Below are 25,088 nucleotides of genomic sequence, written 5' to 3'. Positions count from 1 at the left end.
TTAATGTGAGTGTTACGACTGTACAATAATTCAACTGCACCCTTGAGAAGCATATACTTCGTCTTGGGTACAGAAATCTTTAAATTTTGCATGTCAATCCAGCCCTACGCGGTCGACAAAGCCGACTGCGCCCAGTCATCTAGCTGCGGTCATGAATTACCACGAACAGGAGTTTGTCATCGACGAAAGCCTGGGCCGTGACCCCCCATGGGAATGTCAGTCCTAGAAATCCATTCAGTTAGTTGCGCAAGTTTTGCAAATCAAGGGCAGTTCTGCGAGGATTTCAGCGAGCAAAGGCTGTGGGTTTGACGGAGTTCTGCGATTCAGTCCAACGACACGTTACAACGCCGGTCCAGCGAGGTGAGTCACAATTGTTAGTCTACGAGACGTCAGTCCAGCGTGGAGAGTCTTGAATCCAGTTTGATACGAGTAAACCCACCGGGTTGGTCTAGTGGTGAACGCGTCTTCTCAAACCAGCTGATTTGGAAGCCCAGAGTTCCAGCGTTCAAGTCCTAGTAAAGTCAGTTATTTTTACACGGATTTGAATACTAGATCGTGGATACCGGTGTTCTTTGGTGGTTGGTTTTCAATTAACCACACATCTCAGGATTGGTCGAACTGAGAATGTGCAAGACCACACTTCATTTACACTCATACATATCATCTTCATCCATTCTCTGAAGTATTATCTAAAAACGGTTGTTACCGGAGGCTAAACAGGAAAAAGAAAAGAAAAGATAGTTTGATACGAGTAAAATGACCCCACGAGTAATTCCAGTAACCAAGAAATACTTGAGTTACAGTACTATAAGTGTATAAGTGAAAGAAATAATGCAATAAACTTAATTCATAAACTGTTAGGGTAGATAACAAAGGTATTTGCAAGTGAACAGTGTAAGATTGTTTGTTAATACAAAACTAGTGGTTAAAAAGTGTTATAACTAGCGGTTTCTTTTGTTAATGTGTCTAGTTTTCTATTTCTCAAACTGGAATAAATTCCAAACGATTATTTACTTTAGAACTTTATCGTGTGTGTAATCTGTATTTATTATTTACTAATGACATTTATCACTATTTGATGTATAATATTTTGATTGTTATTATTTTTTGAATACGTTATGTATTTTGCCCTGTTTTAACGTCGGATTTACTGTTATGATGATGTATTATGTCATGTAATTTGTAATCAAAATAATTATCATTCATACTACTTCTCTGAAGTACACCTACGTATCACTTTGAGTACTCCCTGGGGTACGCGTACGCCTTTTTGGTGACCACTGTGCTACAGATTGAATTTACTGCTGAATATCAATCGTTGATAATTTTTTCGTCTTTTATGACCACTGTAATCAGACCATTATCCAAGCCTTTTCACAGCGACTGTTCAGGCCTTGTTGTCCTTCCATACTTTTTCATACGTTCAGATCTACGTGCCCTTTCTTATGTTGAAAAAATTCGTGTTGTGAGTTTCCTTCTTGTGAGTGTAAAGTGATTACTTTTGTCGTTGATTTATTGGTTTAATTCTATCTTATATGTGGTGTCTTCTGTTGTAAGGGTAATTTCCTTCACTTTTCCTCTCTTTATTTTTCTGATTTATATGCACATCCTGTCTTTGTGTTCTCAAGTAGAAATTGTACTGCATCACCTTTTTCAGAAGTCTCGAATCTTCATTCATACGATATGTTGAATGAATCGTAGCCTTCTCTTACACATGGGATCAGTGATGATGGGTTCTAAGTTTCTGTACACGATATTGTTGAGAATGATCCACCACTGCTCATCTTTGTGGTACTTTTTGTTGGTGCAGGTTTCTCTAATTCTTCTTTCGATTTTCCGGAGCTGTTGGTTTGTGATGTTCGTTTAGTTGGAAGAGTGTTTCTGTTGTACATGTGACTTTCGAATTTTATAACTGTGTGTCTTATATTTGCATTTATGGATTGACTTTTTTTCTGTAGATTAGTTTTTGTGCTTTAGGTAGTGTTTGGATTGAAGTTTTTCGTTAGTTATTTGTATTTCTACAAGGTATTTAAATTGCGTTACCATTTTTACTTTATTGCTATTTATGTTTACTTCTTTCAATTGTGTTGGGATTTTGGGAAATAACTTCGGTCTTTTCGAATGATATTTTAAGGACAATTTTATTGGCAATATTTGAAGTTCTAATATCTATGCTTTAATTTCATTGAAGTCGTGGGCAAGCACTGCCAGTTGTTGGCAAAACCAAGGCATTATTTTTCGATTTTTTGGCTTATTTTAATTTTTTGAGCATTTTGTTTGAGCCATTCCGTCATTACTATTTCCAGGGCACAGTTGAATTATTTTTCTTCTGTAATCCATTTTAGCTAAGACTCATAATCTGGTTTGCACAGCTCCTCCAAGGTCTGCAACCTGCTTGTTATTCTCTTAGTTTTTCGTGAGTTGTAAACTGATCATGTTGAGAACGATTCTTGATAGAATTTTGTATTTTTTTCCTACGCGTGAGATTTTACTACTGTAGTTGTTACGGTCTGTTTTGTCAGCTTTTTTGTCAAGCGGGAGGATGAGGGCTGTCGTCCGATGTTCTGGTAGTTCTTCTCTGATACAGATGTTGGCAAGCTGATGAAAGACGATTTTTTCTGATTTTCCTGCATGTTTCCAGATCTGATCTTCCCCAGCCGCTTTTTAATTCTTCATTTCACCTAGTGCTTGGTAGACTTCTTTTATTATGGAAGGGTTAATGTTTTCTATTGGTGTTATTATTGGAATGCTGGTGTCAAATTTTAGGAGTTCTGTCGGTTCTTCGCATTTTAGGATTGTGTTGAAATATTTAGTTAGGTTTTCCGCCTTGTTTTTGATGTTATGGGCCAGATTATGGTTTTCATCCTTCATTAGTAGCGTTGGGAGTTTGTATTTATGGAGCTGTTTTTTGAAGGTTTTTGCTCGTGTGTTGATTTCATTTTCTACTGATTTCAGTGCGTCTTTTCTGGTGGTCTTTCTGTTTTCCATATTGTTTGGGTGGTTTCTTTTCTTTGTTTCTGATTTTTGGGATTGGTGTAATAGTCATGCTTGATGTCTGTTCTCCACAGTCCACAATGTTGTAGCATTTGCTGTTCCACCATTGAGCTTTTTGTGCGGTTTTAATACGGCCAAATCTTTTTTTACTATTTGTTTAAGGTTATTGATCTTTTTAATATTTAAAATTAAGTATTTTAAATTATTATGTCAGTGAGCTTTTAAGTAAAATTTAAAAAACTAAAAACCCCTGAACGTGGTACATCTTTTTTTTAAATGTAGACATAATGTTTTTTGAATTATTTTCATTAACCTGTTCTGTAAAGGTTTAATCATCTTATCCTTTTTTTATTATTTAGAATCTTCATATATTTAATTAATTAATTAAGTAGTACAATGTACTTTAATCATCAAAAATTTTTATTTTATATGTGTATTTAGTGATGCTGCTCTGATCAAGGTTTAACTACGGTTCCCTTTGATCCATCCAGGAAAATAATCGCGCAATGCTTTGTTAATTTACAAATTAACATAAGAACTTTCTTATTCTTGAAGTGCATTATGTATTATTACACACTAATCAGAAAAAAAAATGTATTTATTCCTTAGTAACACTTTGACTACCGACATCAGCTGTGCATGTCTTTTGTAGAAAAAAAATTCTTTTTGTCCAAAAGAAGTATTTTCTTTATATTGTTGTTTAATTTGATCGTTATTCAAACAAAAAAAATTCAAATTAGGTTTACAACCTAATCATAATGAACATAATTATTATCACTGATACACAGTAGAATGCTATATATACATGTGTTATTTCTGCTAAACGGTTTATATAATTAATTCAGCATTGCTAGCCATAGTTCTGATGTGAGTGTGCTCACAATCATGATGTATGCACTGAGCCTTATCGCGCGCGCACATGCACACACACACACACACACACACACACACACACACACACACGCGCGCGCGCGCGCGCGCGCGCCTACACACAAACACAAATTTATTCAATATGAAGTCATTTCAATAAATTTTAAATTAACTTACTTCTGAAGATCAGACGGTCTTTCATGTGGAATCCTGAAACCATAATAATTTTTTACAATCAATTTATTAATAACATGAATTTTTGTGACGTTTTTAATAGTAAATATATAAATAATTGTAAAAACTGTTATACAACAAATAATTTTATTATATACTTATGTAATTTATCTGTACAAAAAAATTAATTAAATTTGAAAAAAAACAAAAAACTTTCAAAAAAATTAAAAAAACAGCAATCTGTTTAATAATTTCTAAGCCTGACTAAAAATGAAGTATCAAATGCGTTATTTTAAGTTTCTCTTAATAACATACAAACCAATCGGTTTAATATTCATTCCAGAAATTAGTGAGATAGAGTAAACAAGAAAATCATTTTTAATTCCTTGTACGAAGTAAAGGAAATATTGTGATCACGAAAAACTTTGGTTTTCAGATTTCATTGGAAATATTCATTTTGACCATCCCTGAATCCATTTTGACTAGTTTCGGCAAGTGGAAAGCACATAGGTCGCATCCGACTTTATATATATATATATTTTTTTATTATTTAAATATATTGATTTATTACTAATTATTAACTTCTGATTGTAAAAAAACATTTTACAATCAATAATTCAATTACAAAAAAAAAGAAAATATCAGAAGTTATTAATGAAATAAAATTTTTTGTAGTTTTCAAAAAAAAAAATGTCTATATGTAATTTCATAGGCGACAAGGAAATCATTTGGTGTCTAAACTGTTTTTTAAAATATGTGATTATTATCATTATAAGAAATTAATTATCGTATATCATCATCATCATCATATGGAAAGTCAACATTTAAACTATGGACTTCTGAAGCAATAACCAAACTAAATTTTTTAATCTCTAGTAACTTACTGACCATAATTTCAAGGATGACTGAGAATATTTGGAAATAAATTATAAAAAATATTTTAGTTATAAAATCTGGTACGGTTTGTCATTTTAAAAGTTTATGGTTTCAAATAATTTTCGGACTTTATGGTTTATGGTTTTAATTGTAAAACTTAATGGATAAAATCATAGCAAATAATAACTCATTTTCCATTGCTACACCTGAGAACACATCTCTCTAAACTACTTGGTTTCACCTGAAGCGGAGGGCATCATAGAAGGGGAAAATATTTACATAAAAAAATGTAAGGTGAAATAAATAAAAATAAAATTCTTATCTAATTTTAATAGAAACAGGATGTTGATTCGACTAAAATAAAAAAAAATTTCTGTAACGTTTAACGTTCGATTTATTTCACATTTAATTTTGCAAATTGATGATACAGTTATGTATTATGCAACTAAATGTAGGGGCGCTAGAGTACCATTTCAAATTTCAAAAAATCCTTCTGGTGATGGTGCTGAACATTTTATGCTTGTTTAAATAAATTTCAAATTAAAAAAGTTTAAAAAAAATTGTTAAATGATGAATGTCATAATAGAAACAGGATGTTGATTCGACTAAAATAAAAAAAAATTTCTGTAACGTTTAACATTCGATTTATTTCACATTTAATTTTGCAAATTGATGGTACAGTGATGTATTATGCAACTAAATGTAGGGGCGCTAGAGTACCATTTCAAATTTCAAAAAATCCTTCTGGTGATGGTGCTGAACATTTTATGCTTGTTTAAATAAATTTCAAATTAAAAAAGTTTAAAAAAAGATAATTAAATGATGAATGTCAACCTTATCGTTTGTTAAATGTTTCAGTCACTCTACTTCTACATTGATGTTCAATGGATAGAGAGAAGTTGATGGACTCCGTATTAAGCAACTACAATGAAATATAGATGTACGATTTTGCCTCAGTATCAAACATGAATATCCAGTGGCAACCTTCTAGCACATCTCAATTACACAAAGCAATAACCTGAGCTTTAGTTACAGATAGTTCCATCAAGTTATCATCTGCTTGGTCGACTTAAGGAAATTCGATTATAATAAGAAAGGGTTCACGTCCGAGAAAAAAGCAAACGTTTCACTTTCTCAGAATTGTAGAGTGTATGTATCCCAGTAGTAGGAGATTGAACTGAAATTAGTAAGAAAGTTACTTGATTCAATTCCTTAAATGAAATTCTTGTTCTTATTTCAACCATGTCGTACATCGCGATGTAAAAATAAATATAATAAAACTTACTCACGTGTCAGTAATATCGATTCCTGATATTAGAGATGTTTTTTCACTGAAAGAAAGAAAGTGTATTTAATTGTTAAAATATAATTTCAAATATATTATTTATTTATAAATAATATTTAATACATAATGCAAAAATTGTGTATATTTTATGAAGTATTAAATTAAATAATTTTTAAATGATGGCGAGATACAAGGTGTGTATCCATTGCTCTTTTGTGCTACGTAAAATATAAATTGAATAAACGAAAACTGTTATAGTAATTTTTTCTCATGTTTTACATATATATTTTTTTGAAGTTTCCAATCTTTAAGCGATGGAAAGCTGAAAAATTCTTACATTTCAATTATTCTTTAACCTTATACTCACGATCTCAAGTACAATCCCATTTTCCACTTCCAAATTAATTAATTAATGAAAGTAAAACATCAGAACGAAAACCAATTTAGTACGGTCAGTGTGTATATATATATATGTATATACACGAGGTCTGAGACCAGTTTTTTTGGCAGCCAAAGTGGCAACACTGTAAATTTACTAGTAAATAGACGGTTATATAAACTGAAATATATGAACCTAAAGTTAACGCACCGCATGGGCAGTGTTTAAGAGAAATCAAGACCTACTCCATCACTGTCACTTTCTATTTTCTTCAGTACTGATAAAAAGTGGTTGAGTAGACAGTGAAGTTACAAAAAAAAAACAAAAAAAAAAAATAAATATTTTAATGCTCCTAAAAACTACGAATTTCGCATATTATAAAAGAGATGATAACAGCTGACGGACGGGTGTACATTAATGAGTTCCTCTCGCAACACTGTCGAAACTTTCAACGGTATCAAAGGAACAGTTTTAAAGATGCCAAGTTCAAATTGGAAAAATTTACATTAGGAAATAGAACGTTCAAGAAGTTGGAGGTTATCAAATTTAAGGGATTTGGAAACTCAGAGACGTACCCGCAGATCTGACCACAAGAGGTTCGTCTGCCTCAGTTGATGTGATTTTGAACTGTAATGTTGTTTAGAGTGTTATTCTATAAAATTTTATGACTTTTGGATTAATTTATCTGGGTGATACCGCGGATGATTACCTTCGTATAAGAGACGGCTATTTTGTTACGATCCACATTTTAGGTAAGCACGATATAAAATTGTAGATAATTTTCACGTAAACATTCTTACCAATAATAAGTAAGAACATAAATGAATTTATTTATCATTTTCGTCATTTTTTCGACTTTTTGAAAATATAATTTTAATAGAAACTAAGGTAACTTTTTATATGCTTTTTCATTAGTTTAGCCGGCTTACAAAGTCATAACCAAATGCTGCAAACTTAATAAACGCGATGGTCGTGTATCTTTGTCAAAAATAATCTAAATTTTACATCGTTTCTCGTGAACTGTTATTGGAACCTAACGAATAAAGCATTAAAATAAAAGTTGATGACTGTGATTAGTTACAACCGATTGCGATTTATATATCGTCTATCGAAAGTGACGTAAATTTATTTTTCGTTGATTTAGATAATTACATAGCCAGTTAACTAGGAATACCAGCTTACTACTGGTTGGCGATATTATCATTGATATTAAAAGCTAACGTTATTTTAATTTATGAATACATAAAAGTTAAGAGCAAAACTGTGTTACAATCATATGTTATCGTTATAAGAATTTTAATAAAAAATACGGAGAGTTGCTCGCGCGCTCGGTGTATGAAAAAATATTTTAGAAAATATTTATAAAAATAATTTAAATATGACACTTTTTAAGATCACTGTAACTGATCGCTTTTCCAATCGATTTCCCCGTTGGTTATGACAACAATCACAATACAGATATAATGTTAAAAAACTTAAGTCTGTTACAATAATTTTTGATTGAACAAAATTGTGAAATTCTGCGTAGTCGTAAAGATATTCGGCGGTAATTTATTGGCTATTTTTGTATTCATATTACCAAATTATATCGAACTTTGGAGACGGCTGCTTAGGCTGTCCACTAAAAAAGGCCTTTTGAATCCTGAATTTCATAAAGTGTCATTAACTGAAATAAATCTGGAACGGAATATTTAGTAAACTAAAAAGGAATTTTTCAATACTATTTTTAAAAATTAATATAAACATATCAAGAATATTATTACCGAAAAAGAATAATAAAGAATAAAAAATATGCTAAACCGTTGGCTAGCATGCATTATACGAGGGGGGATTATATTGAACAGCGGTAAATTTCATTTGCATTTAAAATGCTCCTAAAAATGGTGTAAGTTAATGTAGTAGTTTTTACAATTTTCTTTTATATTCAAACATTTCATACATTTGGGAATAATATGTACCAACCGACTCAAAAAATAATTTACTACAATCTGTCAGAGAAAATGTTGTTTCCAAATATGTTTTCTCTCAGACAAAAAAATTTGTATTCGTAATTTGTACTTTTTAATGTTTACGGATTAAGATTTGTAAAATCCTGATCAATATATTATTACAGATATGTATCTCTACTTTACTGAAATGCTGGCTACATTCAAGCAAACAATAAGAAGTATTGGCAGAGTATTCAAATGTATAGATTTTATCGTATCAGATTTTGCTACAATATTTTATATTCAAATAAAATTTTTTAATATTTTTGATTACTTACGTATGTATTATTCCTTTTTTGATCCTGAAAAATAATATTAACATTAATTTAGTATAGTATTATTGGAATTTATAATCTTTTTTTTTTGTTATTAAGTAATACTTTCTTTTTGTTTTTGTTCCGTACTTTATGACTCTGTATTAAATATAGGTTGGCAAAAATAATAAAAATGATTATTTCAAGAGAGATTTAAGAATCCTCTGTCGATGACTATTCTAATCGAAAAGAGGCTCGTGTCGGTAATGTGACAAAAACAATATTTTATTGATTGCCTTTTTTATTTTAAAGATTACAAAAAAGGGACTTATCTCGAATGAGTTTTTCGATAGATGCATGCATATCGATAAAATTACGTAACTTTTGTTCATCGGATTCTTACGAGATTATAACCTGGTGGATCATATCAGTGTTGCACCGCTTGTAGAAATTACGGCTTAATTCTTTTCATCATTCAATATTTTAAAACAAAATAAGACGTATATAGTATTGAAATCCCCATTATTATGACCTAAATTTTACAATCTGGGGACGATAATTTCTTATTCTGTCTTCGACCTGTTATTTACAGTATGTGGTAAAATAGACTAAAAAAAGACAATGATGGGTGGTATAAGACACCTATTTTACGTAAAGGTAGACAGGATCCGACACATAGATTTGGCTGTCTCAATTCTGTGGTTCGTTATGTCTCGTAGATATAAACCGTGTACTGTACACTGCTGAAAGAGACATCTTTGTAGTATTCTAAAGACACGACACCGGTGACGTATTTCCTTTAACCATAGGTTTACGAATTTTTTGGCACCGAAGTGTTATGATGTAAACGAAATTTATTCTATAGACGTGTAAAAATGATTTTGTCCCAGGCAATCGGTAAGATTTTCTCCCGAATCCATTTCATGCATAACCTTTTCTACGAACAGTATCATATAATAATTAGTGTTAAGTTTCATTTACTTAAGCAATATCATTTTGCTATTAATATATTTCTATTCAGGTGATAGATTGTAACCGATTATGAAATACACTTTTTAAAAATTTCACGTTCAAATATTATACTCACTGTGTGCACAAAGTACAATCACCAGAAGAATGTTCTTGCTTGGCTAGAATAATTAGAATTTTTTTTTTTAATTATGCAGCCGATATTACTATCCAAATTAATGTGTAAATTCTGAAGAAGTTCACTCAGCTATTGCCTATTGTTATTTTGTTAGCTTTTAGTTATGTCTCTCTTAGTTCATTATTCGATTTGTCGTTTATCTATAAAGGGTTAATAAAAATTGATCTGAAGTGCAAGTGAAAACGAATTTCATGCAAAATATTAAATTTGTGACCCAGTTTGGTTGCAAATTTCTTTATTTCCACTTTATATTATATTTTATATTAATATCTATATATGTATATATGTGTGTGTGTGTGTGTGTGTGGTGGGCTAAAAAATCAGTATCATTTTTAATAGGAGAGATTATTTTTGAATTTTATATATTGAACAGTTTTTCAATTCATTTATATATAACTAAATTGATTATATTGCATTTTATGTACAGAAAACAAGAATCTGTTTTTCTTCGATAACGGTGGAACATAATAGGATACTACTGAAATCCGTGAAGAATCTCGGGCGACATTTCCTAATCCTCTACTATCGACTAGTCAACATCGGCAAAACCTGAGATAAAATTTGAAAATATTCGCATGAAACTAGCTACAAGATTATTTAATATCTTGTTTGCAGCGAGATGGGATCCTTCTCATTGTGTTCTTAGTAAATGTTTATCTCGATGAAAGATTTCCTGAACGGCAGGACGATAACAAACACCGCGTTCATGTTTTTTAATCCCTTGCATATTTTCAACGTGCAGAAATGTAACATATTGTTTCTTCAAATCAAATCGACCGGAACTAAACACCTCAAACTGTCGAGTTTATAAAACTTAACAGAAATTTATATTAGAAAATGTATAATTCAGCGGTTAAATGGTGGCACGAATTAATAAGAACAGAATTACTACACAGTAATATAAATTATATAAGGTACCGACATTTGTTTTGCTTAAATTTGTTATATTATTAGTGATCGGGGAGACTGACTTTTAGCCCACCTCTATATCTATTACATTCATCGCAAAAATAATATTTTCTTACAAAATTTTATCCGGGATTACATCAAGAAGCTTAAGAAGAGTCGGTAATACTTTTTTGCTTTCTCGGGTTTCATCTTCATAAATTTTTAATTGCATTCTGTAGAATAAAATAAACACAGAAAACTATTAATTAAAAATATATTATATTCAATTTGTTTTTATTTAGATATTAGAATTATAAAAAAAAACATTGTGTTATTAACACTTCTTTCTAATCGATACAAATAAGTGCAATTAGCAAATTTACTGACATTTTATAAAATTGTAGCATATTTTTTTCTTAAATTTTGTAATATACTAAATCAAAATCAGAAGCAATTAAAAAAAAAAAAAAATGTTAATAAGACAAATATAATATTTGATTATGCGTTTGTACTCTTATTATTAATAATAATTAAAAGCTGATGAAAAGTTTAATTAAAACTCAAATTGTAATCTTTAACTGAGATAGCAATTTTGAGATTATTCCCAAAATTTGTATCACCGCCGGTTGCAAATAGATCTTACAATTGTAGCAGTTTTCTATGTAGAAGTGGAGTAATATACTAATAAGTTAAGCTTTGTTATACGCTTTCAATTCTATTTCTTATTTTGAAATGCACTTCCTCCTTTACTTTCTTTCCACCACCAAGCAGTTCAATTTTCTGCTTCGACAATTTAAGGCAAAATAAGAGTTTAATTTTTTGTTTAATTTCTGTTGTCCGTTTTTTTTTGTTTTTTTTAATATTATAAATTTATGACAAGTAATTGTATAAACCCAATAGAAATTCAAACGTAATTAATGAAATTATAAAAAAGAATACTTAACTAATTTGACTGAATTAAAAATTAAAGTAGAGTGTTCATAAAGTCTTTTCACGATTACAAAAATTCATTATAAAAAAACTCTGGCAAAAGAAAGAAAACTTTTTCACGTTTTTTTACAATTTCAATAAACTTCAACGTGTGCGCCATTTTCGCTCGTACAATGTCCTACCGATAATCAATTTCACGCCATATGTTGGTCAACACTATCATTTCTTGGGAAACACTAGCAATAGATTCTGTTATTCCGCGTCTCAATGCGTTCAGATCCGGACGGGGCTTTGTCCAATGTAAAAACAAAATATTTCAATGATATTAAAGGCAAAATATCACTAGGTCTACATATTATATTTTATTCCTTATACATTTAATTTGTAAAAGTGTCAATATGAATCGTTAACACACTTTACTTAGGGAATTGTTGTGCATTATTTCACACCAGACTGAGAGGGATTGTTTGAAACAAGGTATGTCCAACCGTGGACATTTTTTCTCGTTTATTAAGTTTGGTCCCGTGCCTGATGCTTCTTGGGCCCGTCAACAAATTTTCCAGTCTAACAACATCTAATGTGAGTGTACTGCTCTTGGGAGCAGAAATTAAGATGTCAATTTATCACCTATAATTAAGTATTACAGTGACATTACGGTGGGTAGTGATCAAATACTTGATTAGGGGTTATCAGACAGTATCCACACTCCAACGTATTTTATATTTTAACATACCAGAGATATTAATTTACCAAAATAAAATGATCTCTAACTAATAATATGAGTTAAGTCCCTAGAAACAGAATCCAGGTTTTCATCGGGGACCCACTGATCTTGTAGTGAGAGAAATGAAAGTTAACTGATAATTCATAACCATGCACTCAGCTAACTGAACTTCAGTGGGCAGTGAGTAGTTTTGGTTAAACTGGACTAAAATGAGAACTGTAGCCTCATTACATAAATTGACAGCTATTCAGAGTAATGTTGATCGTGTGGTTTTGGGGAGGGGGGTGTGCGACCGGAACGTTACTAGGCGGGAGTCTTCCCTACGGGGTTGGGATGTTCAGAAGTGTTGAGTGGTTCTCATCCATATGCACTAAATATAAGACTGCTCTATATTTTGATTTGTCTTGTATTCCTTGGTCATAATATTTTGTTGTCTTGCAGCACAAAATGTCTGATTAACGTATGTCTGTTTTTCTATCGATTACTACATTTACAATTTTAATTCTGTATTTTTATGAAATCAAAGAGATGAGTTAAAAAAAGGCTAATCTTTTGTAAACGATATAATGTTTGTAAACCTAAGGAGTTCTTAAGATCTGTATTTTAGAAAAGTAAATGGTAATGATACTTACAGATTTTTTTCATAATATTTACTGTAAAAAACAAACAAAATAGATAAAAACAAATTCTTGACAAAACCAAATAAATAAACAAATTTATTACAGGTCTCAATAATAACTATGAGGGTACAATTAATATTTTATGAAAATATTCTTGTTTAATTCCAGTTTTTTTTTTTAATAAAAAAACCGATGAACTTATGGTCACACTAATACCCGAATACAAAGTTTTGTGATCTTGTAAATCAGCACCATCACAAAGTCATAGGAATGAAAGCGGTATCGTGCAGTTGTAATTTACATAATTAAATTGCTCAGATGGATTATCTTACAATAATTGTATTTATGTAGATTGTGTTTTGTGATATTTGAGGTGAACAATATTCAAATCGGTGAGTCTTTTCTTCAAATTTTACTGAATTTATAAATTTTAAAAATGTTATCATATAAAAAGAAGTTACATTTATAATAAAATTTTCAACAAAATCATCTGTAAAGTTAAAATAAAATGAGCAAATTCTAATAAAGTTGCTAAAATTTTATATTAATGCATTTTCATTGTGTTTGTACCACCAGATTTTATCCATAAATCAGAATTTTAAGTTACATTATATTTTATGAATCAAATGTTATCAATCAAACTAAAGTTAATAGTTGAAAATAATTTTAATTTCACCGACTAGAAATATGCTTTTGTTGTATTTTTAATTTTATAAAAATGATCGTGATTGATCCATCAAAATATATAAATAAATTAAAAAAAACATTTTAGCTTTAATGAATACTCTATTATTTGATAGCGCACTTCAGATTTCAAAAATCACCAAAGAAATAAAAAAAAATCAGTGAGAAGAAAAATTTGAAAGTTTTTCTTCGTGTTAGATTAAGCGCACGGGGCAAACGAAATTTAATCAGTGAACTCGTTTAAAAGCTTATGACTTTAGATTTAATTTCTTTTTTTCTGTCTTTCAATTGAAAGCTTTGTTTTAGTTGTTATATTTTTATAATTTATATGCTGTCACTATTGTTATATATATATATATATATATATATATATATATATATATGTATATGTATATACAATTGTAATTTTTTTGAAAGCAATTTTTTTTTATATGATTAAATTAGTCATTACCACTCGGACACTTTCTTATTGAATCACTTCTCACCTCGATTCCTAACCGCGATTTCATTGAAATTTTTATTAATCGATTAGGTCGTTGGCAACTAACGCAAAAATCTACGCAATAAATTTGGAATTAATTGTCGAAGGATTATTTAAATCAATCGCCACAACTTAACAAATGGAATACTCCTAAGAGGAACATCTGTAAAGGAGACTTTGTATTAATATCAGATGAAAATACCTCTCTTTTACAGTGGAAACGTGGCTTAATAGTAAAAACATTTATAGAATCAGATAATTTAGTACGTGTTGTGGGCATCATAAAGTCATTTGGAACACTTCGTAGACCAATATACAAACTGTATTTGTTACTAATGTTATAGAACTGAAAAAGTCCTTATATCCAAGTTAGTTATTTAATCGAGATATATTTTCAAACATGGAGTGTATTTATTTAAGATATTTATTTAATCACTTATTCGATGAATTTACTTGTTCAAGTAGATTTGCTTCTTCAAGGTATTTGCTTATTCTACGCACTTAAATAATTCAAGAACTTTTATTTTTTCAAAGAATTTATGCAGTTCAAGATTTATCTATTCAAGTGTTATTTGTTTTCATTACACAAGTACCGATGAAAATTCATAAAAAAGTGCTATTTTCAGGCGGACAGTACGTTCAGAGGTGAAATAAAGTAATGATTTCTTTTTTATCTTTGAAAAGAATCCTGTGTTCCTATAATTTTTTATTATTCTTTAAGGTGTTATTCTTTATTTCGTCAGTCTTGAACGGTTTACAAAACGAGAAACATGTCTGGTCTTTATTAGGATCTTAAAAGTTAACCTATCTAAAGTTTTGAACAATGTATTATATCTTTATTAGTAAAAGTTTATATGATGCAGGGACTCTAAAATATTAACATAAAATGTTTTTATAAAACATTATATTTAATTTAAATAAATTAATCTGAATTATAAATATTTTGTTCACTTCATTATTTACCCGACCGGCAATTCTGCACGATTCGTTGGCTGAGCAGTTAAAATGTAGGGCAATAATTGTACAAGTAATTCAGTAATTAAATAATTGTAATTCAGTAGAATTATAAAATTTATTAATAAGCTTAGCAATATTATGAAGGTATTTTTTTTGTTTTTCTTTTTTTCGTATCTAATACAACGAAAATACTACTAAAGATGCAGTATATACAGCCAAGAGATTCACTTTTCAATATATATACGCACACAAGATAATATAAAAATAGTTTAATGTAATTATAGAAAAATATTTTGTTAAAAAAAATACAATAAACATAAGCAAGTCATAACACTTATAAAAAGGTAAACAAAAAAAGGAAAGAAATAAAAATGAGTTAAAATTACGTAACCGATAAGAAAGGAGGGAATAAAAAAGTGTTAAAATAGAGTATGATAAAGTGTCGGAAGAAATGGATAGGATCTTTGTTTAGTGATAGGATTAAAAGATGTACATTATCTATTGAGTGTCTTTGTGTGTATCTATATGCAAAAAGGAATTTTTAAAGAAAAATATAAAAACAAACGGAAAAGTAGTAACAGCTTGAAATTTAAATTTATTGTATTTATGAGAGGAAAGAGAAGGGGGAGAAGAGAAAGGAAAAGAACCAGTTTGCTCCTATTAAAAGATAATTCTGCTAAAGCAAAAATAAGCATTATATTATAAATTATCCAATTTTAAATAAAATTATTTTATAAAGATTACTTACTGTTTTTTTAGTTTTTCAAAATTACTGTTTCCAAAGCAACTGTAGATTAGAAACAAATGACTATTTTAATAAGTTAATAAAACAAATTTAAAAATAGAAAGACAAATTAAATCCAGAAATATCATTAAAATTCAGTTAATATTTAGGCTCTGTGCTAATTGTTATTATTCATCTATTTTCTTCATACCAATAATAATTTATAAAAATAATTTTAAGAATTTTATAAATTTTTATAAGGCGATGAAAGGCTGGTCTCTCGTGTGGTGGAATCGATCAAGTTATTCCGGACTCAGGATCCTAAAGTTTGCTTTTGTGGGCCAATTCGGATGATGGGGCTTTACCTTTACCGGGTGGCCGAATATTTGTCACGAAAATGTTCGGGTAAGCTCCAGATCTATACGGACAAGTTGTAGCTGATTGCTGATGGGAGTCGGACTCCGGGGAAAAGGCCGGTAGAGCCCCCAATTGTGACAGTGGTTATTAAGGCGGATCCGTCATATGCGGACCTCCTTCGCACAGTTAAGGACACTGTCACCGTGTCAGAAGGACATCCTTTCCGCACGCAGGAGTCAGGGAGAGAACCTTCATATAAGATTACACGATAAAGGTGACGCTGCTACCAAGCTTCGGCAGCAGATAAAGGATAAAGTTAAAGGTTAGACAGTGACGGCAGGTAGGTGCTTGCGGTGAGTGCAGCTGTTGAAGAAAGAACATAGACGCCCTTACCAAGGAGAAGGAATTGGTGAATGACATGCGGAAGATCGCTGGGGATTTGGTAACTATCGATGTCCTCTCCGACATGGCAAGAAAACTTATTTTCTTGCCAAGGTAGTTTAAGGCAATGGCACCCCTTGTAGCTGTGTTTAATAACAGTAGCATTCATAATCAAACAACAAAATATCAGCAGTATGGCACCCAAAAATTATAGTGTATGTGGTAGTAGTATGAAATCCAACTCAAGGCTGACATGCTCATGAGGAACCTTAATGATAGGGTGAAATTTATAATATGACAAGAATTACATGGCTACAAATTGAGAAAACTTAGGTAAACTACTATTTTATCAGTTCAAGTTCGTGTGACTGCAGTGCACATGATTCAGTACTCAGGAAGCTTATTGATTGCAGAAGAGGAGATCTTTCTTGTGAATGTTGACTTGCCCTCACCTAGCATCATTACATTAAAGTTTTCAAAAATGTCTGTTGTATCATAAATAAGCTCTTCAACTTCAGTCTGTTATTAATAATATTTTCTGGACTGAAAAACATGATTGATCATCTTCGATTTGATTTTCTAGTCTTGTTTAAATCTCAGATGGACCTTCTTTTGAGTAAAATAATATATAATTCATGCCCTGAGGTAGATAATCCCCACGTCCGGAACACAACATCTACGTTCCACGTCCAGGGCGGCAACAGCTGTACTCACGTACATTACATATAGCTGGCTAACGGGGTTCCGAGTATTGTTTCTCGGATATACTTTTTCGGCCGATTTTCATCTGCAGGCCGAATCAGAGGACTGGATTTCACGGCCACTTGCAGACACGAAATTCTTACAGATTGTGGAAATGTAATGATACCACCTTTAGAGCTGGCGATGTGGCGGCCACGGTCGAAGTTATTTGCAGGTGTAACGGAGACCTTTCGTTGTCCACATGCCCCCCGATGGCAAGCATGTAGTTAAGGTGCCCATGTTGTTCGGGGCATGGGAGCACTGAAAGCCTCGGTGTGTAAGGGCCGGGAGTCAGTGCAGAGACTGGGCATCCGCTCTCTGCCACCGGAGTACCGGAACGGACCTCCAGGGTTGGTAGCCCTGGAGTGGGGGTGTACCTCGGCGGCTAGCCTTAATACAGAAGGGATTATTTGTTCATGGAAACAGAATAACTAAACGTGGTAGAGGGTTCACGTAAACACCCTCGTTTAGAACCGGCCGTTTCGCCTGAGGCGAAACGCCGAAAGAGTGCGGAAACTAAAAGGATTGAGATTGAGGCTAGAAAAAGCTTACAAAACGCTTTTTTCAAGAGCAATAATGCACCGAAACCTAAATATTTGGTCATTACCAAAGAGGATGGAAATTTTTCGAAGGTGAGTTCTTTTCTCATCGCTCGGGAGATAACCAAATGTGCTGGAGGCCCTGTTAAAGAAATAAGAAAAAACCTTCACAGGACTTCATGTAGAGACTGTAAATGATATACAGTCTCAGAAGATCCTAGGACTGAAGAAAATAGGAGATCTAGCTGTACGCGTTGATCCCCATGGCACACTCAACACCTCAAGAGGTGTTGTGGTCTGTCGGGATCTTTTAAATTGTTCGGAGCAAGAAATTGTAGAGGAACTGGCAGCACAAGGAGTAATAGAGTGCCGTCGATTGAACATGAGAAGGAACGGTGAGGTGTGAGGTCTTACCCTCAGCTTCTCATGTCCTCACTTTCAACCGGCCTACTTTGCCGGAAAAGATAAGAGCAGGGATTTACCGTTTGGATGTGCGGGCATTTGTCCCACAGCCAATGAGGTGCTTTAAGTGCCAACGCTTTGGCCACACCGCTCTTAGATGCGAAAGACCGCAAATATGCGTGTTCGGTGAAGAGGTGCATGAGGGAGAGCCGTGTAAAGAGCCTCCTACATGTATCAACTGCAAAGGAGCACATTCTTGTAGATCAAGGAATTGTCCTGTCTACAAAGATGAAGTAGCTGTGCAGGAAGTAAAAACCCTGCAAAAGGTCAGCTACTTCGATGCAAAGAAGATAGTTAACGCCCGTAAGCCTAGAGCAACAACAACTTACGCTCAGGCTGCGGCTGCCGTTCCTGTTCCTGCTCCAGTTGCTGTAGATGAAGGTCAACTCATCAATAAACTTGCTCCGACCTTGGCTAATATGATTGAAAGAATTATTGACAATAAAATGAAACCTTTCAATAGTAAAGATCCTATAAAGCTAAATATGTTAGTACAGCCTCCTCCCGAAGATAAATCATCGAAAGTTGCTCTTGTTCTGAAGAAAACGGACGCCAAAGCAGAATGCCAAGTCCGTCTCGGTGAGATTCTTGATGACAAGAAAAAGGTAATACCTACAGAGACTGTTATGGAGGCTCCCAAGCCTCCTGTAACTGAAGTGGCCTCTAAGCCTCAGAGGCCACAAAAAATTTCACAGGGGGGACGAGTGTCCCCCCCTCAACAGGCGGTGACCGGTGCGACCCCCGTGTCTGGGGTCGGCCAAGTTGCCGCCCCACAATCGGCGCCTATAACCGGTGCCGACCCATGCCCGTCGTCGTCAGCGTCTTCGGTGGTTTCCGATACGGAGACCGGAAGCCTTACAGGCGACGACCTTCTCCGCGAACACGATGCTGTTCGTAGGATGGAGAAGAAAAGAAAAAAAGGATGGCCTAAAGGCAAACCCAGACAATAATTTAATTAAAAATTAGCGAGTCGATTGTACATTGGTACATCAATGGATGTTTTTCAAACATCCATGAGCTCCAACGCTTGGTACATGACGTAGACCCGATTTGTATATGTCTGCAAGAAACTCATTTCCGCCGAAATGAAAATTTTTAATTAAAAGGATTCGATATATTTCGGCGAGATCAACCGCCAAATGTAAGAGTTAGAGGTGGAGTAGCTATATTAACATCGACTAGAGCTACCACCGAAGCGGTTGTTCTAAACACAAACCTACAAGCGGTCGCCGTTAGAATGAAGCGTCCGCTGCAGATCACTGTTTGCAGCATATACTTGCTGAATTTTGATTGGAATAAGGATGACATAGCAAGACTAATTTCCGAGCTTCCCCCACCTGTTTTACTGGTGGGTGACTTTAACGCTCATAATTCTCTTTGGGGATCGGATCGAGTAGATCCCCGTGGAAGAGAACTGGAAGGGTTCCTGATGAATTCAGAACTTATTATTTTAAACGACGGATCAGGAACCTTTTTTAATGCCAGAGATGGATCGAAGTCCTGTATAGATGTTGCACTTGTAAGCGGATCGATAGCACCGAGGTACAGCTTCCATGTTATAGACGATCTGCATGGAAGCGATCATTTCCCGGTGCAAATTGTAACTGATGTTACAAGAACAATAAATCCCATCCCTAAAAGATGGTTATTTGAAAAGGCAGACTGGACGAGCTCCACAGCTAGAACGATACTCCCAGAAACAACTGGAGTTATCGGAGACGATGTCGACGCAATAACAAATGCAATAATTGAGTCGGCATCGAGATATATTCCCAAAACATCTGGGAAACTTACGAAGAAACCCGTTCCATGGTGGAACGATGAAATAAGTGAAGCTATAAAAAGAAAGAAAAGGGCGTATAACGCCTTTAAGAAGCGTCCTAGTATAGAAAATCTTGTTGCCTTTAAGAAATACTGGGCGTATGCAAAATGTCTTATGATAGACTCGAAAAAACGATCCTGGCAGCAATACGTGTCATACATTGACAAAACTACTACTGCATCAGATGTTTGGAGGAAAGTGAAGGCGATTTGTGGGCGTAATGATTTTGCTCCCATAACTAGCCTTCAAGTTGAAGATGAAATAAAAGACACTCCATATGAAATTGCAGAGCTGTTATCCAATCACTTCGAAAAGGCCAGCAGAACGGCCAACTACGAAGAAGATTTTCGTACTAAAAAAAAACAACTTGAAGGTCTACTAAACTTCAGAACTGAGTATAATTACTCATATAATGTACCTTTTAAAATGGAAGAATTCGTGAAAGCGTTGGTAAAAGCAGGTAACACAGCTGCTGGTCCGAATGAAATCCACTATAATATGATCAGGCAGCTGAATACCACTGCAAAGCGTAGATTATTAGAACTTTATAATACAATATGGCGGGATGGAATGTACCCGCAGTAGTGGAAAAAAGCTCATGTTGTTCCAGTACCAAATAAAAATAAAAATATAACAGACCCCAATAGCTATCGTCCTATTTCCTTGACGTGCGCCATGGGAAAAATATTTGAAAAAATGAATAATAATCGACTCGTCTGGGTTTTGGAAAAAGAAAACCTGATATCACCGTATCAAGCAGGTTTTCGGCAATACCATTCTACCACTGATCAAATCAGCTTAGAGGACGTTATATATAACAGCTTCATTAAAAGGAAACATTGTCACTTCTTTGATCTTCAGAAGGCTTTCGATATGACCTGGCGTCATGGTATAATGCTCCAGATACATGAATGGGGATACTACGAATCATCACAGACTGTTGCCTTTCTGGCAGCTTCGTCTGCGATGATTTGGATGCATTTCCTGTAAGAGTGGCAGATGTAAAAACCGTCTAACAAACATAGTAAGAAACAAGTGGAACGCTGAATGGAGGAGTTTAAATACAAAATTAAACTCAGTAAAAACTTCTCCTTATAAATGGAAAAGCGACTTTAAGTTGACTCGCCGTGAACAAGTAGCTGTGACCAGACTTAGAATCGGTCACACGCGATTAACAAATTTATATTTATTAACCGGTGAAGTTAGACCAATTTGCGGTGTTTGTAATAAAACACTGACAATCAAGCATCTAATAGTGTACCATACATGAGGACCTCAGAAAGAGGTTCCGTTTTACAAATAATATTAGTGCTGATCTTGATAATGGAAATGAAGAAAATATAGTTGCATTTCTACACGCCAGTGGACTTCTTAAACGTCTATAAAATGAAAGTTTAAAGCTTTGGTAAAAGATACTCTAAGCGGTAGTTTATATATATATAAAGAAAGAAAGAAATGGTATTAATAAGTTTAATTAATTTTAATTTCATGGTCTTTTGAGAACCTTATCTCAAATTTTAATATCGGGGCCCTTTACACCCCGTAAGTGTTTGTGATTGTCTTTGTCTTTTATGTCTTAAATGTTTTTTGTAGTTTGTGCTTTTAAATAAAATGTAAGGGCCTTTTACACCCTTACATATGACGATCCAGATGGTGATAGTAGTTTCTTTTAAAGATTGTGACGAGGGCTAATGACCTTAGCAGTCGATGCCCATAAAAATTCAGAAAAAAAAAAAAAAAATATTTATTCATAATTATACTGTTGATTCAAATGATCTAGTTATATATATATCTTAACTTGTTTTGGCATCAGAGCATGAAAGTTCTTATAGATAATTTGAGTTGTAGAAAATGACTACCTTGTCAATTAAACATTTTAAGAAAAGATAAACCAGTAAAATTCTTAATTAACTATTTTTAAAATTACAATTAAGTAGTAAAAAATAAACAATAATTACTATAAGCAGTGTAAATTCTAGTTTAAATATATATACTCACCCGGTATTTTGTTCCATTTTCTCATATATTTTTTTTATATACCTGAAATTATTGACAATCATTATTAATACATTTTTATTGCAATAACCTAAATTATTCAGTAATTTGCATTTAACATGATTTAAAGTACACACTGCGGTCCATTAAGAAAGTAACAGAGCATGCAGTGTACATCACTCAAAAATAGAGAGCTGTAGTAATGTGTTCGTATACCTTGCAGGGCAGTTGCTAGGGAGATACAAATTTATTAAAAAATTAACCTCTAAAATTTCATTCGTGATAAATTTTAAACAGTAATGAAAATAAAGCCATTAATCATCAATCAAAAATTAGATTAAAGAGGCTTGTTTGAAAATAACATTTTGATATCATACAAGTAAGCTTAAGCTGATTTAATATAATCGACAAAGTCTTTTTTTTTTTGGCACAGGAATTTTTTTCAAGACATTACTCTTTTATCTCTCTAGATTATTTTGTAATGTAATAAATTTTGTTTCGCAATCTCCATAGGAATAAGCAAAAATTACACATTAAATGATTTGAATCCGTGTGAAACGGTGGATCTTCAAACACCAAGGTAAAAGTAATGAAGTTTTTCTTTCTTAGGCTCCATTAAGTTTCTTTTTTACCCCTGAAAGCAGTTGTGACTCGAAAAATAACAGTCCTTGATCATTACAGTACATTAATACTTAATTTTTCTGAGGGAAATAGACGTACGGGGATAAGAGGAACTAAACTTATTTAACATTACATTCCTAAGCTGTTCATTCCTAGATAAATCTTTTATTCTCACAGTTTCATAACATAATGTTATTATGTACAAGTATGTAGATCAGGAAAAGATTCGGAATTGAATCAGCATCTGTTTTTTTTTCCTTACTCTCCCCGACCGGATATTTATTTAAGTATACTCAGTCGGGGAGAGTGTCCTTCTACTCAAAGGGGGCGTCCCCCACCCACCGGCTTTACATCCGGCACGGCAGGTTGGCCCCCCCGGTCTTGGATCTTTTGTTTTATTTTTTGCCTGCCTCTAATTCCCCGCGTTAGGACCAAGGTCCGGTGATGCCGTCCCCCAACCCCTCCGCAGGGAACCGGGTCTCGGTATTTACGCCTATGCCTCTAACCGACGGTACCCACCCCACAAAGTGCCTAAGCGCCCGCAGAGAGAAACACCGCCGGCCGGGACTCGATCTTTTCTTTTATTCCCATCTCCCCTGGAGTTCTCTCCCTTCGCAGGAACCCGCATACCAGGGCATACGGGCCCTCCACGGAGAGACTGTCCACCCTTCCCTACTTAACTTAATTACAGTCTACCGCCCTCTTCTTCCTTAGTTCTCAGGATCTCTCCAGCAAACCTTCTGAACCAGTCTTGATTTTGTACCATCCAATTAATTAGATTATCTGGTGTTAATCGATTTGTTATAATTACCCTCCTGTTTTCAGCCCATCTATACAAATATAGTGTGCTCCGCATTATCTGTTTCCTCACAATAAACACATTGTGGTGTGTCTCTTTTTCCAATTCTGGCTAGGTACTGCCCGAAAGATCCATGCCCCGATAATAACTGTGTCATATAGAAGTCAACGTTTCCGCGTCTACTTCCATACCACCTACCTATATCAGGGATTAGTCTTCTAGTCCAATCCCCGACTCTTGAGCGTGACCTTTCCAACTGCCATTCTTGCTCCAATTGAGCCGCTATCTCGTCTGGTGGAAGTCCCTCATATCTAAGCATCCTGCTTTTAATCTGCAGGTCTATTGGTAGAACCTCTGTTATTACGCAAAGCGCGTCATAGGACACCCGTTCTGTAACTAGCGGCCACCCTCAACAGTGCAAGTCTATGCGCGCTTCTCATTTTTCCTTTATTCCGTTTAATACTAATTGTATGTCCCCAAACCGGGGCCGCATATAATATCATTGATGTTGTTGCAGCAGTTATTAATTTCCTAGTTTCTATTTTTGGTGTTCCATGGTTCTGGAAGAGTCCTCTCATAGCTTTGACCTTTGGAGTGACCCTACTACATATCATATCGATGTGTCTGCTAAATCTCAAATTTTTATCGAGTATGACTCCCAGATATTTTGCCTCATTGACTTGCATAATTGGCTCTCCTCTGATATTCAAATTTATACCTCTAATAGGTCTTCTGCCGGAAAGGGCAATACAACTGGACTTCCCTGGGGCTATCTGTAGTTGGCTTCTTTGTAACCATTCGTCTATAATTCCTAATGCCAGATTGGCTTTGCGTTCTAAGTTATCTACATCCCTATCCTCAACGAGGATTGCTATGTCATCAGGATAGCCAATTGCAGTAACTCCTTCAGGATAATTCAGTCTGAAGACTGCATCGTAAAAAATATTTCACAAGGTTGGGCTCAGCACAGAACCTTGAGGAACGCCACCAAACATGTGGAAAACTGCCTTACTTTCCAAAGTTTTGATCTCAAGAAACCTTTGATGTAGATAGTGATTAACTTGATTTATTAGATATTCGCTTATTCGCATTTCATGCAATGCATCAATTATAGATGACCAGGGGACTGATCCGAACGCGTTCCTAATATCCAGCATTATCACTAGTGGGATTTTCCTGGTCCTCCAGGTACCGCTCCTGCTATTTAAAGCCCAATTTTTAACTTTCTCTAAGGCATTTATGGTAGATCGGCCTTTTCTGAATCCATATTGTTGTGGAAGTAGACAGCCCTTTTCCTCAAGCTCTGCCCTAAGCCTGCCTTCTATCAGCCTTTCAACCACCTTCCCCATATTATTAATAAGAGTAATCGGCCTATATCCATTATTTACCCCCCGCA

General features: G+C 33.7%; 1 protein-coding gene across 1 annotated transcript in view; it reads right to left on the bottom strand.

Annotated features, from left to right (window-relative positions):
• The window catches only part of LOC142333519 (uncharacterized), a 68,508-nt gene that overhangs the window by 28,599 nt on the left and 14,821 nt on the right, over positions 1-25,088 (bottom strand). Inside the window, exons 4-10 of the mRNA XM_075380792.1 lie at positions 22,276-22,317; positions 16,000-16,038; positions 13,142-13,162; positions 10,993-11,088; positions 8,845-8,868; positions 6,204-6,245; positions 4,042-4,074 (exon numbers count right to left, since the gene is read on the bottom strand). Coding sequence (XP_075236907.1) covers positions 4,042-4,074; positions 6,204-6,245; positions 8,845-8,868; positions 10,993-11,088; positions 13,142-13,162; positions 16,000-16,038; positions 22,276-22,317 — 297 coding nt within the window. The remainder of the gene's footprint in view (positions 1-4,041; positions 4,075-6,203; positions 6,246-8,844; positions 8,869-10,992; positions 11,089-13,141; positions 13,163-15,999; positions 16,039-22,275; positions 22,318-25,088) is intronic.

This window comes from Lycorma delicatula, chromosome 12, assembly GCF_047948215.1.
Source record: "Lycorma delicatula isolate Av1 chromosome 12, ASM4794821v1, whole genome shotgun sequence".
Lineage (NCBI taxonomy): Eukaryota > Metazoa > Arthropoda > Insecta > Hemiptera > Fulgoridae > Lycorma > Lycorma delicatula.
The sequence above is the reverse complement of the archived record's forward strand: the minus strand, read 5'-3'. Positions and strand labels throughout refer to the sequence as shown.